This window comes from Lethenteron reissneri, chromosome 30 (assembly GCF_015708825.2).
Source record: "Lethenteron reissneri isolate LAM-NWPU_2019-01 chromosome 30, ASM1570882v1, whole genome shotgun sequence".
NCBI lineage: Eukaryota > Metazoa > Chordata > Hyperoartia > Petromyzontiformes > Petromyzontidae > Lethenteron > Lethenteron reissneri.
The window spans coordinates 11,179,691-11,199,225 of record NC_083808.1 but is presented as its reverse complement, the minus strand read 5'-3'; the positions used below and the strand labels follow the sequence as shown (position 1 = coordinate 11,199,225).

At 45.2% G+C, this 19,535-nt stretch overlaps 1 protein-coding gene across 4 annotated transcripts in view; it reads left to right on the top strand.

The window, feature by feature from the left end:
* LOC133349527 (SLIT-ROBO Rho GTPase-activating protein 1-like) overlaps positions 1–19,127 on the top strand; it is a 199,830-nt gene extending 180,703 nt beyond the window's left edge. For 2 of the 4 annotated variants that reach the window (XM_061563064.1, XM_061563063.1), the window contains exons 19-23: positions 345–525; positions 5,016–5,165; positions 7,486–7,721; positions 9,493–9,782; positions 11,071–19,127. In XM_061563064.1, coding sequence (XP_061419048.1) covers positions 345–525; positions 5,016–5,165; positions 7,486–7,721; positions 9,493–9,782; positions 11,071–11,646 — 1,433 coding nt within the window. In that variant the 3' untranslated portion in view covers positions 11,647–19,127. Of the gene's footprint in view, positions 1–344; positions 526–5,015; positions 5,166–7,485; positions 7,722–9,492; positions 9,783–11,046 lie in introns of all 4 variants that reach the window. The other 2 variants (XM_061563062.1, XM_061563061.1) reach the window with 1 other exon arrangement.
* Positions 19,128–19,535: the final 408 nt, after the last annotated feature.

Sequence of the window (19,535 nt, the reverse complement as noted above, 5' to 3'; positions counted from 1 at the left end):
GTGACGTTTTAGGGCCACTGCCTGGAACATCACCTATTTAATTCCTTTTAAGGCTACGGTTATTAGATGCTTAAGAGATACACCCCATCATCCTCTTTGCTTTAAAATACAGAGGGGAAAAAAGTGTCTCGTATAATCCCAAGAATTTAAGAAATATTTTAAAAACTATGGAGTAAAACGATTCCACCCATGAACCGAACCGAACTCGGAAGCATCCAATTGTAAGTCCACAAGTCGAGCGTTGTACCCACAGTGCCGCCTTGCTCTACATGACCGACTCTCTCTCGAGCGCATTGACCGCGCGCCTGTGTGTGTGTGTGCGCGCGCCCATGCTCTGCCCGCAGAGTGTGAACCCATCGAGGCGGTCGCCAAGTACGACTACACGGGCCGCTCTGCGCGTGAGCTCAGCTTCAAGAAGGGCGCGTCGCTGCTCCTCTACCACCGCGCCTCCGACGACTGGTGGGAGGGGCGGCACAACGGCGCGGACGGCCTCGTGCCGCACCAGTACATCGTGGTGCAGGACGCGTGAGTGCAGCGCCCGGCCCGAAACCCCTCGCAGTGCAGAGCAACCCACCCCCCCACCCCCACCTACCGAGGCAGCTGCCCACGCTCTTACCAGCTGGGGGTTGTGCTGCCCTAGCAAATGGTTCCCCGTTGGTTATTGATTCGGTCACGGATTGATGGCGTGCCGCCGTGGTGTAAATGGTTAGCACGCCGGGCTTGCGTCCAGAGGTCGCCGGTTCGATCTCTTAGCACACAAATTTGAAGCAATGGGCTCGTTTCTTAAATTCCCTCCACCTCTGTCCGCCGAGCAGTATTAATGGGGATGCCATAGTAGTTCAGAAGGTCTTGTATGGTGGGGTTGAAGGTGGATACTCCAGCCTCTTCCGAGACATCTGACTAGCGTGGATGAGTAGATCACAAGTGTCCTCCAAATTGGCTCTCTCTTTAGCTCTCTCTAGTAGAGGAGCTTCTGCTAACAGTGGCACGAGAAAGACATTGCAGCCCTGCACCTTTGCCTTTTGCCTTTTCAGAGATAGGTTCTGCGAACTATGTCCCCTATTTCTCAATGGACAAAATAATTCTCCACTATAATTATATTAAATCCCCACAACTGCTGGCTCCTGACTCAGTCGTGAATATTCAGCATTTATGTCACCGTGATGAAGGGATAAAAATACGAAATCTAAAATACCAAGATTTTTATCCTATTTTTAGAAGGTAGTCTGAAGATGCTGAGGGTGCCCAGGACACCCATAACACCCCTTGGTTCTACCGTGCCAACGAGCCACCCCATCTCGCCGATGCACCACTTTCTGTACACAGCATCTCTTCTCAAGCCAACTCGCTGAATTAAGCTCACCCTGTGTTATCCGCTCACCCTGTCTGCTCACTTGTCCTGCCAACTCATTCTGTGTCGTTGCCACCACCCCCTGATGTATACACTTGCCATGTATGTTACTTCGTAAGCCCATTTGGCAATCCGATGCTGGATGAGGCGCCCTGCACGCACCTTGGGGGTTGTTTGACCATACTTCACCTTGCTGGTCAGTAGCATGGTTAAAGACGAGCAGCATAGATTTTAGAATGTGGGTGGAGTACAATTTGTTTTATTTTGCTGCATTGCCCTCTGATGGCAATGTAGCCCTTGCATTTATATACACAATATATCCAATCCCTCATATATTATCCGTGTGCCTTGCCGTGTACAAGGCACCAAGTTACTGCCTTGTTTCGGCCACTCATTAACAATGTTTTACTTGTTTCCCGACCACATATCACCACTATCTTGCCTGCCCACCACATATTTAAACACTTAATCTGTTACACACTGTCGTGATGGATTGTGGATAATGAAATAATCAACAGATGAGGGTCTGATTTACCGGGTAAAAACCAAACAATCATTTTAATTCATTGGCCTGTTGAGCCAAAGCCAATTTTTTTCATAATTAATGTTTTAAAGCGTTGAAACTCCAGACCAGTTTGGGCCACACTCTGCTGATGAGACTCAGAATGTCTAAACCAGTTCACAGCGTGCAAAATACATTGTTATCTACTCGACAAATTAACTCGTATATTTTGTCTTGCTCACTCTACATATATATATATACTACTGTACTGTCTCCTAAAGCCAACACTTACGACATTACCCTCTTACCCTGTCCCATCCACCCAGCCCATCTAATGCACTCGCCCTCCCTCGCCCATGCATCTTTGGAGAGGTGGGAAGAGGTTAAGGTTGTGTGCAAGAAAAAAAAACTAAAACCATTTGGAAATAGAGACAAATGGAAGGTCAACAAGAGAAAGGAAAGAGAGGCAGATTAAATGAATGCGGTGCAACATTGGACACCGTATGGGAATGGGAGCAGGGAGGTGTTTGGAGAGAGGGTTGGGGCAGAGAGGCTTGTGTTCAAGGGACGATCGGTGGGCAGGGGAGAGAGACATTATTGAGAGTCGACCGACTTGAACCCGCTGACCTCATGGGACTCGTGTGCAATTTTGGGCTCATCCCGGTCCAATCGAGCACTTGCAGCACGTGTTGGCCTGTGTTCACGCTGTCGTGAATCAAAGCCACTGCCACCATTAACTCTCTCATGGTGCGTCACCTAAACTAAAACTACATCAAACTATTTTTTTTATTTGCCAGGTAAGGCCCACTGATCTATATAGCTCTTTTTCAGAAGTGCCCTGGCTATCACAAATGATAGCTCAACGAAATGGCTTATCACGTGGAAATGTATAACAGCCAAATGTTCTGAACGCACGTTCAATATTCTAAATGTGGATGGAAAAACCAGAGGACCCAAAGAAAAATCCAAGGGACCACGGGGAGAACATAACCACTTTAAATATACAAATGTCAGGGTCGGGATCGAACCCATGACCTCCTGTATACTAGGCAAGGGAGTTAACATCTCTCCACCGTGGCACCCTGAGCCCTATATCAGCAATTGCCATGTTTCCCCATCTACCATACCTATACTTTCTAACAGGCAGAGATGTAGTATTAGAGTAGGTTTCAGTGTTTAATTCATGCTCTATAATCATGCCTATCGGTTTTCGCAAGATACTTTATTTTTGTTCCTTGGCCAAAAATATATATCGCGCAAGAAATTGGCCAAATACCACAGCAGGAACATCAGCCTGGCAAATAATTGAGGTTTCTCTAAGGTTATGGCACTCAACTAATACAATCTTTAGATTGATCATGTAAAAGCCGCTCATTGTTTTGTACAGCAAACGTTACCTCTTTGGTAAATTAAATGAGCACTCATTTGTGGAGAGTCAGCCGTGGTTATCAACAGCGGGTCATTTCGCCCTCGCCATCGGAAAGTGGAATTTCTTCCTCCGGCTTAGGGTTGTAAATGGAGACGATAGTCGTCGCCCCACGCTCGTGTGAGCGAGGAGACAGTCTTGACTTTGACTTGGCTCTACCAGCTGATGAATCAGGCGGGCAAGTAGATGTCGCATATTCAAAGCAACGCCGGCTCAGGAATCATATTCCACTTGATGTCTATCAAAGCCCAAAAGGCTAAAGATATACTCGCATGCTGTGCAAAATCCCGTAGCTTGCAGAGCCAAATTTAAAGGAGACCTCCAACTCTACACATTTATGCAGCTGCAGCTCAGTGTTGATGCACAAGGGGGAAAAAACAACAGGCGAGAATTTCGAAAACCCCTTTTTTAGCTTGTTTAAATTATTTGTTAAGGATTCGGTTACAAAGATTTAAACGTCTTTTCTCTCTCTCTCACAAAAAAGGGCATTTAAAGTTTCAGGGCATGGCAGTGCCAATCCTGAGAGTGCGTTCCGTTGTTTTGGCCAGCTGTATTGATGTTGATGCTTTGCTGTGTACGGCCCGCTGCATGTTATGTTTAATTTGTCCGACTCAATCGCAGTGATTCTGTACACATTCAATCGGTACTCGGATGTTAATCGGGCTTGAGCCTGGGTTACTGCTTGGATGGACGACCACCATACTTAACGGGTTCTGCAAGCTGCTGCAAGGCAACGTTGTCAGCAGAGGGCAGTACAGCAGCGTTTTTGCTTGACAGTATTTTTTGTTCTCGACTCCCATCTGCCGTGTACCCAAAGTGGCCTGTGTACAAAGTGTCCCGCACACCACAATGCAATGCGCTCCAGATTGTTTTGACCGACTTCACGTGTACTCTGTTCCCTCGTTATTCATGAGGGATACGTTCCGGAGATGCACGTGAACAGCACATTTCGTGGATAATGATATTGGCTTAAGAAAACCTATCTTTTAAAAAATGAATTACCTTAAATAAATCCATAAATAAGCTACTAAATGCGTGAAAATTATAACACGAAAAATTCTGATTCTGCACATCATCACTTTATCTCACCACTTTCTCTCTCTCTCGATGCAGCTGTCGTGTAGCATTCCAGATGCGAACTGCAGATAGCCAAAATAGCGGATAGCACGTTGGTGAATAACGTGGGAATTCTGTACACCGTATGAACACGTTATATAACAGGGTTTGCGGTACTTATAATAACTTCCTGCACCATTAGTGATCGAAAATTGACTATTTCAATTGCCCGTATGTACTTTGTATATCATTATTGACTCGATGCCTTAATCAATTACGCTGCCTTGAAAGAAAAAAATATATAATCGGCGACGTTTCTGGCAGTGGCAAAAGCTTTTTGTTATTTTCCTGTGCACCACTTCCAACGCAGCATCGCCAAATGATTTGTACATAAGTAATGGTCCACACAAATGTTGCTATTATTCTGCATATTAACCCTTCAAGTTTGGTATGTAATTACACATTCATTACACCCGAAGGAAATTATGTAGGATGAACGTGTCCCTGCGATAGGAATATGGAATTTCCACCACTAACTCAGGACCACTTTGCCACAACTCTCTTTTGAGTGAGGATAATAAAAAAAAACTCATTTTTGTGTTGTAAGTCTCCGTGAAGCAATGTGTTTACAGCGTGCAGGATAATTCACTTGATTTATTTTGTCACCGTTGCTGTTGCAGGGACGACACTTTTTCCGATAGCCTGAGCCAGAAGGCGGACAGCGAGGCGAGCAGCGGGGTGCTCCTGGACGATAAGGTCTCCTCCAAGAACGACGTCGGCTCTCCCACGGAGCGGCTCGCCGAGCTGTGCGTGGGCCACATGGGCGGCAGGTTCGTCCCCCCCCCCCCCCCCTCTGTGCCAGATGTTGCTTACTCAACCCCGTGGAATTGCAGCAGTTCCCACATCCCGTCCCAATCAATTGGTCGGCCGTTACGGCTTGTGCCACATGGTCAAGTCCTTTGCAGCTAAACACAATAAAAAAAAATACATTTTGGCAAACGTTTTGCTTCAGTTTCGTTGTCCAGTTGATTCACGGCGATATCGCAGATGAAATCAATCTCTTGGAAATGTCGGGATAATCTTCTGGCTCTAATGACTAATGCAGCAACACTCACATCTTTTGATGGCCCAGAGCCAGTGGTGAAAATGTATATTTTCTGCAGTGGGAGCTGCCAATATTTGAGTAGCATCCATGATTAGAATAAAATAAGTTTTCAGTCAGTAAGTCAAGCAGCCCAGTCACAAATGACTGTGGAAAAAACAGAGTAATTGGGCCTTTAACTCAATGGCTTTCATCTTAATTTAGCTCCTAAATATGTAAAATGTATATCTATATTGGATGATTGACATGCTGTTAACCGCATTTTATAACACGCAAAAGAACGCTTCTATCATTGGTGGCACGTGGTTCCAGTTTACAAATGCCTCCTCGGGTTTTCTCATCTCATTTGACACGAGTTGGTGAATTGATGATTGGAATGTGAAAGCAACAGATAATAATACTCCATAGGTGGGTACCCAGCAGAGCAGTCCTCGTGGGGAATCTGCTTGGATTGAATGAGCCCATCTGGTAGAGAAAGTGCTGATGAAGCCTTCACTTTACAGCCAGTTGATTAATGCATCTGTTCCTATCACTGAGATGGTGAAGCATTAGATGGCACTTGGAGCACCCCCAATATAGAGCCACAAGCCACCGGTGGCTTCCAGGGTAAGAGTCCTCCTGAAGTGGCTCCATACGTAATGTTGCAGTGTCATCTTGCAGAGAGCCATTCTCCTACAGGACAAGATGCTCTTTCAGTATTAGACGGTCACTGCATTGCGCACTTTCAGATGCGCTTCTGCGGCCGTCTGGAATGCTCTTCCTTCTGATATTAGGAAGCCACTGGAGCTATGCGCTTTTAAATCTATATTGAAAACGAATTTCTTGAGAATTGCTTCTTGTGTTTAGTTTGCTGTCCTTCCCCCTCACCTCCAATTATCACGGCTGGCTGTGTACGGTGCAAAAGAAGTTTAACATACATTAGGATTTCCAGGAGGAAATGTCCCTACCTCATGCCTTGACTCCAATACTATAATGATTATCTTCTACAATTGGCGATACAATTATAAGGCGCAATCAGAGAGAGGCTGTGTAATGATGTGGCTCAAGAATCGCGACATCGAGCTGACGTCGCTGAGCTCTGGGGTGTTGAAGCAGCCACCTGAGCATCCACTCGTGATGACAACTCAAATTTCGCGAGTTGACGGTCTAAGCCTGGTCACCCATGACTGCACATGAAACATTTGTTGTATCGAATTCGATGTTTTATTTCACTTGAAAAATACCCAGCTCTGACAATTAAACATGTTTCTATTTGACTCCCGTATATGCATGTTTCACTTCTTTCTCCACTGTGGTAAGATTTTAACTACCTCGCCTGGTATACAGGAGGTTGCGAGTTTGATCTTGACCCTGACGCCTACGTGGATTTTTCTCCGGGTTCTACTAGTTTTTCCCTCCACGTTTACACGTTTAGAAACACGCGTTTAGAATATTTGGGTACGTAAATTTCTACACGATAAGCCACTTAATTGAGCTTCTATTCGTGGCCAGGTTGCTTCTGAAAAGAGCTACATAGCTCAGTGGCCCTCACCCGGTAAAATAAAAAATAGTTTAGTTTTATCTGAGAGGTCCAGTACAGTATTTTAGAAAATCTTCTGGAGGCTATTCTTTACGACGGGGTGATGTTACACTGTTTTATTTTACATTGCAAGACATGATGCTGATTGAGTACAAGCAGCATGTAATTGGGGGGGGGAACTAAATTTGGGTGAAAGCTTAAACCAGTAAACATGACAAGAGCTACATCTGTGATTTGTAACTATGATTTGACCACCGTGTATTTTCAAATGTACTTCCTCCTTTCTTTAGATGAATTGTCACTATTGCTGTTGTATTTATTTTTTCTATACAGTACTACTCTGTTTTTTTTCTTCCAGTTTACGTACGATTGTTTCATTATTATCTACCGATGCAACTTCCTTCATAACGTTTTGCCATTGCCGCCCAAGCTCAGCTTGGACACCTGTGAAAGAGAGCTTCCTTTCCCGTCGGGTTCTTCCGAGTTGTGATCAAACGTCTCGAATGTGTCCCTTCCACTCTCTCGTCAGGCCGAAACGCTCGTCCGAGGGGGTGATGCCACCCACTGGCTCCCGCAGGCAGAGCAGGAACGGGGAGACCCACAGCCCCGTGATGGGAGTGGGCATGGGCGGGCCCCACAGCGGAGCTCCGCCGCTGGGCTGCGGCTTCCTCAGTGAGGTGCCTCCCCGCTCCACGTCGAGCCCCGGCAGCCCCCGCCGTCCGCCTCCTGTGCGCAGCAGCAGCAGTAGCGGCGTCATGATGGGAGGTGGGAGTGATACACACCTACGCACACAAGACAGAGACCTCCCCCCCCGTATAACCTTAACGGACTGTTGGAGCAAGTGCTGTTAGCGAGCACCTATGAAGGCTGGCAATGCACACGAGGGAATGGGTGGCCAACTCCACGCCTGGCCGCCTTTGACTCCCTATTGTTGATGTTTACACACTGCAGCAGGTACTCATTTGAGGCTGAGTCGACCTAGTGGAGGCCCAGGACCGGTTCAGATAATCGTCACTGGTGTTGGCCATGAGCGGGAATTGAACTCATGCCGCAGGGTTCATAGCGCAGCATGCTAACCGCTACACTCTACACTACCGCTCCCCACACACATACATCCACACGTATCTAAAGGAAGAGACTGTTGGGGCATGTACTTTAAGTGAGCACCTATTAAACCTGTCATAGTACATGGGATTGGTGTGGCTGGTACTGCCTGGCTCCGTTTGTCTCCCCAGGATCTATGTTCATAGAAACTACTCGGGGAGTTATTTAAATTGGCTTCTCTCATGTAACACTGCATAGCACTTTAAACTGTTGATGTTTTGTTATTTGTGTTTGAGTATCGCTTCTAACATAGTATTACATAACTTATTTTATTGGTGGTTCACCATATATATATAAAAATCACCCAATACATACAGAATATATATGCTGTTTTAAGCCCCAGAGATAGGCTAGGATAAATTAATGAATACACAAATGTAGTTAATTGGCAGAGCCTATCATCATCATCTCTGCACTGGGGACTTGGTTTAATTGTGGATGCTTGAAACCCAGATTTGAACCCAGGCTCTCATCAGTGCCAGATTTAGTTTCTCTCATCGGCTGCACGATTCTGCTTGTGTTTACTTTCATGTTTTGCTGGGCTTAGTGGTGTGCTCGGCTTTGTGGTCTGTTTCTTTGCAGGGCTTTCTTTCATCATGTGCAGCGAGATTCAAAAAATATGCTCGCGGGGTCTTAGATGGCCCAGAAATGGCCGTACAGAAAATGTTATCCCACTCGTATGCGTCGGTTTTATCTGGATACCGTGTTCCCTCTTATATGAAAACACTCATTAAAATGGTATTGGCCAAGCATCCCAACACTGGACCTTCCTGAAAAACAGCCTTGAGACTAAGCAGGGCTTTCATAGATACATTATTTTTCATGTAGCATGTATCTTGCCAGAGAGTGCCGCATCCACACAGAGTGCTTTCAATTTCCATTCATCTTGTGCCGCTTTCACTTCTGCTCCTACTTTCGTTCCTATTTTCATTTGATGGTGTTATTCCAATTATTACCACATATCTATGAAAGCCTCAGCTAGTGCCTTGCGCTTCCAGCGTATACCGACGTATTGTCATGGTTCGCGCACTGGACTTGCAATCCAGAGGTCGCCGGTTTTATCTTCGTTCTCCCAGCGCGGAAGTTGAAACAAAGATGCACATTTCTTAATTCCCCCTCCGTCTGTCCCCCCAGGCAGTATACATCAGTTTGCTACATTTAATCGATCAGCAGATTCGTGCGGTGGGGTACATTTTGGATACTCACATCTCTTCCAAGACATCTATCCAACGTAGAAGAGTAAGCCAAATACCCTCTAGAGGAGAGCTCTAGAGAGAACACTGTACTGGAGGCCCTTTCTGCCATCAGTGACACAGGGCAAGAAATGACCAAGACCTCACCTGTAGCCCCTTCCCGACGTTGATCCTGCGTATAAATGAACGATGTTTATATATTTTTTTATTTCACGCGCCGTCCTCTGCTGGGCTGGCAGTGTCCGGGCTGGCAGTGTCGGAGAGCCCGGAGAAACGTCGTGCCGGCCTCGGCTACGGAGTGGCGGTGCATGCCGTCTCCGTGCCAGGCCTGCCGGCCATCGGACTCGGCCGTCCCGACCGTGGCGCCGTGCGCTGCCCCCCGGGCGTGCCGCCGTTAGCGATGACGGCGGTGTCTGGGGTGGGGGGTGCGCACCCCCACATGGTCACCGACAGCCCGCCCGTGCGGAGAGTCGGGGGCCGCCACAGCAGCCTCTCGGACAAGTCGCTGGACGCAGAGGCAATCGCACAGGTGCGTGCGTGCGTGCGTGCGGTCTTCATAAAAATGATTCGTAACTGGTCTTTTGCTTCGGACGTGTAATGATCTGGCTAAATTTCTATTGGTGGAGGGCTTCAGAACAAATTGTTATGGTCGTGGAGAATTGCATGGCATAAAACTGGCTAGATGATTACGTGGCCGAACCAAACATTAAATTGTGATTCATAATATTGACTGCAAAAATGTACGTGTTAACTTTATAATAATAGTAAGGTAGGCTATTGCGGTTGTGCTCTATGGCTCTCCGATGTCTTTTCGGGTTGTATCATGAATTTTCGGCACGACTGACGGTTTTGCTGCACTGCATAGCTGGCTGCAACGCTACATATACAGGGTGCTTATATGGGACTATCGTTTTTAATGTCAACTCGTGCCTGGAATCTTCTCCAGGTGGTCTCCAGAGCCCGGAGGCACATTTCTTGTGGTATTGTTGCAAATTCTCAGATGTGTTGACATTTTTTGAAGCACCCTGTATATAGCACAGCGGCCATCGATGCTAATTGATGCTGTATAATCATGAGCTGCTCATTTCAGTTCCTGAATAAACTCCAACCATGTGGAGCGAAACTTCAGACATTGTGCCAGACAACACGCAGTACAACCCAAAAACACGTCAGACAGAAATGCAACTATTCATTGGGTTGCATTGTTTTCTAAAAAAGTGTACCCTCATTGGTCATTTCTAGGCCACTACTTAAGGGGCATTTTCTGACAAGCTGATGTATTGCTCGCGAGGAGAGCTCAGAGTGGAAATGTAATTAAAACGTAATTATAGACATTTTGAATGTAAATGGTAGAAAAAATAGTATTCATACATCTTCTGGCCAGGTGACGCTGGTGGTCAGTAAAAACCACGGATTGACACAGTCTGAACATTGTGAAATCAAATACCCTAATTCCCCCAGCGTCAATAATGTTTGTACCCCTTCGTGGTAAGCCAAATATAGTAATTATTTTTGGAAAGGCTGGCCTCAAGCTATACAGATAATAATAATCCTACCACAAGTTAAATTAAAGTGAGCATGTGATAGTATTACACTTTGTTAGCTGTCTATCAAACCCTTCCAGGCTTGTCATGCTACGATGCTATAGAAGTATTATCTGAATTCCTACCATGCGGTACTCAATTTACTAACTCCATAAGAATGATGGGCTAAGTTGACCTATTTACTGAGATTGTAACTCTTAAGCTTTCTGATGGTGAGTCGCACTGGGATGTCTCTGTGTTGCCGTGTAGTCACAGTGTTTGTGTTGGGACCAGGACATCGAGGAGACGCTCAATTCTGCCCTCAACGAGCTGCGCGAGCTGGAACGCCAGAGCTCGGCGAAGCACGCGCCCGACGTGGTGCTGGACACCCTCCCAGGCGGCCCGCTACCCCCGCCGCTACCGCCTCCCTCCGCCTCCCCCTCCTCCCCCTCTCCCTCCGCCGCCTGCGCCGCCGCGACCCCCGGCTCGGCGTCTCACGCGCACGGCCACGGCCACGCGCACGGCCACGCGCATTCGCCGTCGGCCTCCTCCGAGCCGCCCAGCCCGCTCCGTGTGGCGCAGCTATCGGAGCGCCGAGGGCCGCCTGCCAGCACCGGGCAGCTGCGCCGCAGCACGAGCACCAACACGGGCGGCGGCGGCGGCACGGACATTTTGTCGACGTTCAAGCCGGGATCGCAGGCTCAGCCTCACCCGCCCGCGCTCAGGCCTAAGCCCTCGGCCGCTCACGGACGCCCCGGAGCCGGGTCTCCTTCATCGGCCGGACCCGGGGCGGCTGTTGGAGGCGCGCAGCCCCCGCCCGGAGCAAAGGGTTACCCGGGCGGGCCCGGCGATCGGTCGTGCACAATGTAGGCGGGGTGCGGGTTGCTGAGCTGAGACACGCACAAGCGCGGGCAGCTGATCCGCGTCTCGCCGGAGACGGAACGGACAAAGGACGAACGGCGTCACGTCGTAGGGAAGCGTCGACTGTGACGGAATTGAATTTGTACAAGTTGTTTGCGTTAAGTGTTGTTTGTGAGAATGACACTCTCTGGAATAGTATATGAGTAGGTCAAGTCAGAGTCTCCTCGCTCAAGTGAGTATGGAGCAGTGCTCATCTCCGTTGGCAGACCTGAGCCATTGGTGGAAATTCCACATTGCTATGGTGATGATCAGTCACTGCATAGGAAAACCACTTTTGACTGAAAATAAAATCATACTCATCAACCCTGGTAGGGTTGTGGTTGAGAAATATATATATGTATAATGATGATGACACCATGCATTGTATGCCTGAAGTGCATGCCTCTTAGTACAGCATAAAACCCGAATGTGAGCCAGCATTGACGTTCAGTAAATAAATGCGTGCCAAGTTAGACTATTGAAAGCCCTCATATGGAGTTGGAGAAGTTGGAGTACTTTCCATGTGCCATTAAGCCAAGGGAAAAAACAGAAGCACACAGACCGTATTGTTTGACAGGGATTTGTTCTAACATGCACACAGCTTTGCAACGTTGGTAATTAAAAGCATGCATATATCTATAAATATATGCATTGCTTTTATGTATGTTGGTCAAAACAAATACATTTTATCTGCTTTTCTGAGATGTGTCACGTGCTTTGTTCTTGCAGCATTTTGAGGTCTAGGTGTCTCCCCGCTCAAATGATATATGGACAGTCCTCATCTCAATTGCATGCTCTCAGCCAGTGGTGAAGTAATTCCACGTTTCTTTGGAGTGGGCCAGGATTTCCATAGGACATTTTGACTTCCGACAAAGTGGATACCAGGTTGTTTTTTTTTATTAAATCCAGAGGGATAATTAGGTGAGTAAACCACATACTGGGAATTGAACTGTCAACCTGACATTTCTAGCACTCTAACCACAACACCACTCAGCCAACAGTAACATTGGCAGCTATGACGTTGCATTAAGTGATTGACCATCGTAGTAATACATTGGTAGCCGCACGTTATAGACCAGTATTGGCCATTAATGATGGAGAAAAAACACTGAGTGGCTCTAAAAGAGTACTCTTTGGGTTATGTTAAACGCGAAATTTCTAAATTCAGCAATATTAGGCCGCAATCTAGTACAGTCTGTACAGCATCTCTTCTGATAGTCGGTCTCTGATGTACTGCATTCCTGCTCAGACATCTACGTCTATAATATTACCTCTTCAGCGTATGAGTAGATATCTGCATATATACTCGAGAGCACCAAACAAAATTGGTCGGATAAAAAAAAGGATGGATAAAAAAAGTAGGTTGAGTGTTGGGCCATTGCGACTGAACTGTTGAGAATGTACATGAGGCAAGTGTACAGTGACCTCCGATTCAATGCGATTATAAATTGGGAATGGTGAAACGCTCTTGGCTTCATGTTGTGCGGAGGGCTGGTGGCAAAGGCAAGCCGTAGGAGTTGCGCTCAGAAGTCCACGATCGACAGGAAAGAGCTTGAACCCGAAATTGTGTGGGATAGCCAAAGAGCAGAGACCATCGAGGGTAATGTTTCGACTCGGCAGAAGGAAAATGTGATGTCGAGGCACGGTGGCATCTTGCCTTTGAATGAACGTGTAATTGCTCAGTCCGTATGTCAAGCCACGGTTTCTTGAAATTGTGAGTGGAGACGTCTGGAGAGCACGAAACTAAAGGCCGCAGGAATGATTCTAGGATGGTAATATTGCCACCTGCAGCTATACAACATTGTTTTACCTAGAACTCTTGTTCTATACATAAAAAAACGTTATCTTCGCAATAACCTGAAGGGAAAACAACATTGTGTGGTTGTGTTATATACGGTAATTAATAAGGTTACTGTTTACACTCCAAACAGCATTGTATGTGTTGGTAGGCTTCGCAGTAAACCCTTGTACTGGTGTATAGATTTATACAGTTATTTTGTTTTACCCTTAATGACATTTGAGAACTTGTTGAGCTCAGATCTCCCTTTCAAAAGTGATGTTGTCACTGGCTTCTTAATCCCAGTCTTGGGTAATAATTGATATATGGTATATAGGATGTTCAGAGTAATTATAGGTGTGTAGGGTTAATTTGAAACCAGAATGTCCTGAACATCGTCTATATTTGCTTCAATGTATTTTAATGTTTGAAAACAACTGCATGAATGTGGAAAATCAGACAGAATGTAACGGAGCTTTTTTCGAAAATTTTAAAAGCCAGATTGCCCGTATACCGCAATGCAAGACTACAGCGCCATCTATTGGGTATAAGTGTGACTACAAGTACCTTGTACAAGTACCTTGCAATTATCTTAAAAGACAGGTACCAGTAATACCGTGATAGTTCCTGATTTCCATTGTGTAATTAAATTGTCGGTACTGCACGTAGTATCGGTGGGTTGCTTTCTTGCGATTGAATTCATGTCATAATTCTAAGATAATTCGAAAAACAAACTGAGGGTATGATCTCAGAAGTCTGAATCATTGTGGTGACAGAAGGCAATGAATATTCGGGGAATATATCATTGTACAAAACCTTAAGTCAAGCATAGCAACATACGGTACCATATGTTGATCTTATTAAAGTAATCGTGTCAGCCAGTAAACAGACTTGCTTCTTGCAAATGCTAACACGAGAATACATTATATTACATAGGAGCAGGATATTATTTATCCTCCAACATTTCCCAGGACCCACCGATCCACAGGGCGCTGCTCCAGTCCGTCAAGTACGGAAATGGGATTTTCTTTTCCCCCCAGAGCTCAGCGCTGGACAGCTCCGGCTAAATTTAAGACCTGCCTGTAAGTAATTGGAAATCAAACTGATAACTTTTTGGAGTAACCCTCCCCCAAACACTGACATTTCTCTCTCGCGAGTAAGCAGACAATCCTAGTAACGTGACACGTCAGCTCAGACGGGCTACGTTGTCGGTTGCAGGTTAAAACGAGTCGTCGCGGACACTTGCAGGAAAGCACACGTGTTTCGCTTGGTGACTGCACGCAGTTTTTAAGCGCTGAAGTGTTTTTGAGTGCGAACGGCCTGCAACGAGGGACATCTAGCAGTGGGCTTGTGGGATCTGTGTATTGTCTTACCAGGGGAGCAAGGGACCATGTTGCGGCATGGGTAAACACATCTGTTGTTGGACATGCTGTTTTACGTACAATATAATCCCGCAATTATACTGCGCGATCTTACGTGTGATGATTATGACGGTGATGGCAGTGTAAATGTCGTGCACGCCTGTGATGATTACGGATGGCTTTGTGTCGTGTGTGCGTGCCGTGTGCGCGTTTGCAACGAGTGCTTTTTTGAGCGTGTGTGCCGTAATTTTAAACAGTATCCAGGTTATGACCTTTTTTTTACCGAACGGCAATAAACATGACGTGGAAAAGCTGCCAAGCCATTTCACGCACTACGTAACTGCAATATTTAACATTGACACCACCATAATCACAAGAGATCACGTAATGTATCCACCGCCCAATCAAATAATAGTAAATTAAATCTATACGACATTCCTCACTCTGTGGGATATCCAAACAATTTTAATTGAGTAATAAATTGAGCAAGAATGGGGAGCTAGCTGCTCACCTCTGTTTATAGCCGTGTCAGTGATTTAAAGTCCACGTTGCTATGGAGGGGGGGGGGGGGTCAGCTGTCACTCTATAGAATGACCACTGTCATCCTCTCACGAAGTACCAACTCTGGGACGATTACGGGCCAATTTGAAATCCCCCTTTACACCGTGAGCAAGCTACCAAGTTGCATGACTTACGATTACATTCATCATAAGGTTGAATTATAGTTTTTTTGTGCGACCAGAAGGATTAAATTAAATTCCTTGGCTTCGTAATCTTTTGAACTCGAAATATTCGGATGCAATTCGAGATCTCTCAAACGGTGTATCTATAGGAATGTTTAAAATATATATATCCAATTATCACAAAAGGGTGTTTGACGTGTGTAACTGTCTAAAAAAGTGAATTCTGACATCACGCATCAACATGGAATGTAATCTTACCTTGAGGCAAATCTTCACCCCCACAGCATTCACCTGTAGCTTTGATCCTCATTGACACTGGTATATTAACTGCAATGCGTCTGATTTCACAACGTACACTGCATTTAGATATATGCATGCAGCAGCTGTTTGGTTTACACCGGTATACAACGATCATTTTGCTCTCCAAATACTAGTTATTATTACCCTTTGTGTTTGGGGTTAAGGGAGTAACATAGGTCCTTACCACGTGGGCTGATTGAAAAGGTTGAAACTGAAAAGACATTACATTGCGTTTAAAAAAAAAACGTGCTGGCATGTTTTCACGTTATACCAATAAACTGTGTAAGTATATATGCATGAGAGGCAGTCGTTAGACTTCGAGAGGAAAGACAAAGCGATACCAAGAACATGACACCCACACCAAGCAAACGCTCGTCATAGTAAAACCGCTTCTAATGTTGTACTAATTAAACAACAATGCGTCCATTTATGTTGAGGGCAACTGTCGTGATGAGTTGCGTGGCGGGAGCGTGCCTACGTTTCAATCGTCGCATCTCTCGCACATTGCGTCGTCGTATGCTCGTGCCTGCAAGCATACGCGCGTCTGGAGATGCGCGCGCAGAGGACAGACGGGACAGAAATTGAATTTGCTCGTCCGTCGCATGACGGATGAGTGGGTTGGCAATGGATACGGCATGGGTGATGCTTCGTGTCCCATTGCTTGCGTCCGCGTCGTTGTTGCAACCCCCCCCGCTCTCACCCGCACCATCTCGACGCTGCTTTGGAGCGGTTACATTTCAGCGTTGTACATTTGTGAATAGATGCGGCCGTTGTGGTGGTGGTGATGGTGGTGTGTGTGTGTGTGCTGCAGTGGTGGGTGCGTCTCTACCTACCCGCTGGGAGCCGGTAGTGAACGCGATCGCATACTATACGCTCATAACGATGTTACGATTATACCCAAACTGGAACAAGTTATTGTGGCCGATGAATGATAAGTATAATATGGTCCTGTTGCATATGGTGTATTTTAAGATGTGTAATATGTTTTTATCATTTTGTCACCATTATTACTATTAACATTTATTTTTTACACTCGTAAAATTATTTTTCCTCGAACTAGACGAAGTGCCTTGTGTGTGAATGGCTTTTCTGAGCATCCGTGTGTTCTATGCATCGCACTGCAAGGATAGAGATCTTAAACGCCACTTGCTTTCAGTGCGCCCTGAGCCAGCCGTTTTCTCGTCTTGCCCTCACTCGTTTTGTGTTCCGTATCCTCATCGCGGTAGCCTCGTTTTTTTCGCAGCGTTTAGTTTGCCAAAACACGAAAAACACTTTTTGGTTTAATGTATAGCATCGCAATGATTATCTTTAATAGTGGCCCTAAAAATCGGTGGTGCAAATTCCACTTTCTCGTGACGGTGGGCCATTCTCACCGTAGGAGGGCACTGCTCTCCAAAAAGATGGTACTCATTTTATTCATCCTGGAGGTTATAGAATATTAACTTAATTTCGACTGACCACAGCTCCCATCTGGCTGGTTGATAACAGCACAATATTACCACTTAAACTTTGAATAAAAATGTGTATTGCATGGGTTTTGCCTCAGGAATGGGGGACGTGGGGGGATGGTGGGAGGAAAATTCCCTTGGCTAGAGAATTAATTGGCCACTCTTGGGGATTTAGCCGGGATGTCATTATCAATATCATTTATCCTTATCAAGGAGTCTCGTGGGATCATAAGTGTCTATGTTATTTAGATGGGGACTCATTTTCACATCCCATACAATGAGAACGTACCTCTGTGGTACATTTATCAGTATCGTCTTAGTAGGACAGTGAATGACCTCCAGCCCAAAGGCAGACTGTGAGTCAAGCACTTTGACCACAGTGCCACTAGGCAAAATATAAATGTCCCAACACAGCTAAACTTGTCCATATTAACCAGTTTAAAGGAGTGGTTGTATTTAATTTAACGTTGTGTATTAAGAGGTGTGCATGAGTCTTGCACACTTGTTAAATGATAACATCAATTACATTATACAATGCTAGTTGAATACTCATTTACAGAACTCTCCTAGTGACCAGACCTGGGCATTCTGGAATACCCACAGTGGTTATGGAGTGGCATTTAAATACTACCTTGCAGTGTGTGTGTGTGGCATTAACCTTGGTCTGATAGCTACGACATAAACCGCCAACAGCAAACATAGAGACATGTTAAAAAAGTATATTTTTTGTTTTATATGGCAGCTTTATGTGTGTGTGTGTGACGAATTCACATATTGCTCGTAAAACAAGATAACGCGTTAAGTGATTCTCCAATACATATTGCTCATGACTTCTGGAACCTGTGGGTGTAGTGTTTTTAAAGAGAGTTCCCTATAATAGATGATTCATATAAATATGGTAATGTACTTGAACTGAAGCACATTACCCTAATGCTGACAATGTTGCAAAGGGTGTTGCAAATTTTACTTTGCAATGCTATCATCATTCATAGTGGAGTTGGCTTGATTCAGTGCCATCTATAAATATATTTGTCGCTATTTAAATGAGGGTTTGATTAAAAGTCGGAAAGCATTCTCTGGTAGTGTCACCTCGCTGAACTAGTCCAAACTTTGAGACAGACATCGGGAAAATCAAGTCCAAGGTACATGATTGAATAGAAAACAATTTCTCACCCTCTCCCAATATGGAAATGTTTTCAAACATGACAATGTTTTGAGAAACTGCTCATATAAATATCTAAATATTACCTATGCTTACATAAGTTCGCATAACAAGCTTGAATGGGGGCAGGGACCACGTATAAACTTTAGACAGTAAAGTGATAAGCATGAAAGTAGGATTTTGGGCTACGTACTCTAAAATATATGACTACATTTTCAACATCATAACTTTTGCAATGGGTCCATGATTAGAAGGTGGAAAAATTCTATTTTCATTAATATGCATGACTAATGATAACCCAACATCTATGACCAATATCCGAAAGGACCTCATAGTTTCATGCTACATAAGCGTCGTGGCTCAGCCTATGAGAACACAAGAGATATTTAGTTTCTTGAAACATTGTATCGGAAAACCTGGTTTTTGGCTGCTGTATGGGCAGTAGCATGGAAAGAAGTGGCACCGTCTAGTATAGTAACACTCAGGAATTAGGCTCTTGACAAGTGAAATGTATCGATAGATGTTCAATATTTTTGGCCAACAAATGGAATCTCTGGAATTTCACTGGCTAAACTGGGAAATCCTACACTTGTACCACTTTGAAGTGGCCTAAGAAGAAGCCTCTTTAGGCCACGAGCCTGGAACAGATATTTTCACTCGTCAGTAACACCTTAGGTGGCATTACATTCAGTGGTTCCAGTGTATTTTTGTGGACGACTGTGAAGTCTGTGATAACACATTTTAAATGAGTGAGGTTAACAAGTAATTCACTCGTATTTGCTTACATTTAAATACATCGACACGGCTCAAGTGTTGCTACCTTAGGTAGTGCCAGGTTTCTGCTCTGGCCCATGGACCATTTCGTTCACAAGGTATCGATCTTAACAAAGTGGCCTCTTGTTCTCTTAGCTTTTTGTGTAAGTTGTTTACTCTTTCACGTATTCAGCATGAAAGTTGCATTGTTTAAGAAGGTTGTGAAACGGGCAGATTATCTCACCATTATAAGCATGTGTGGATAATGTATCGATGAGAGTGTACACCTGTTCATTCGTGTGAGGCGAAGCATTTACAATAATACATTGATCCTATTTTTTTTCCTGCAACTAAAAGTTGCTGAGAGTCGGCCAT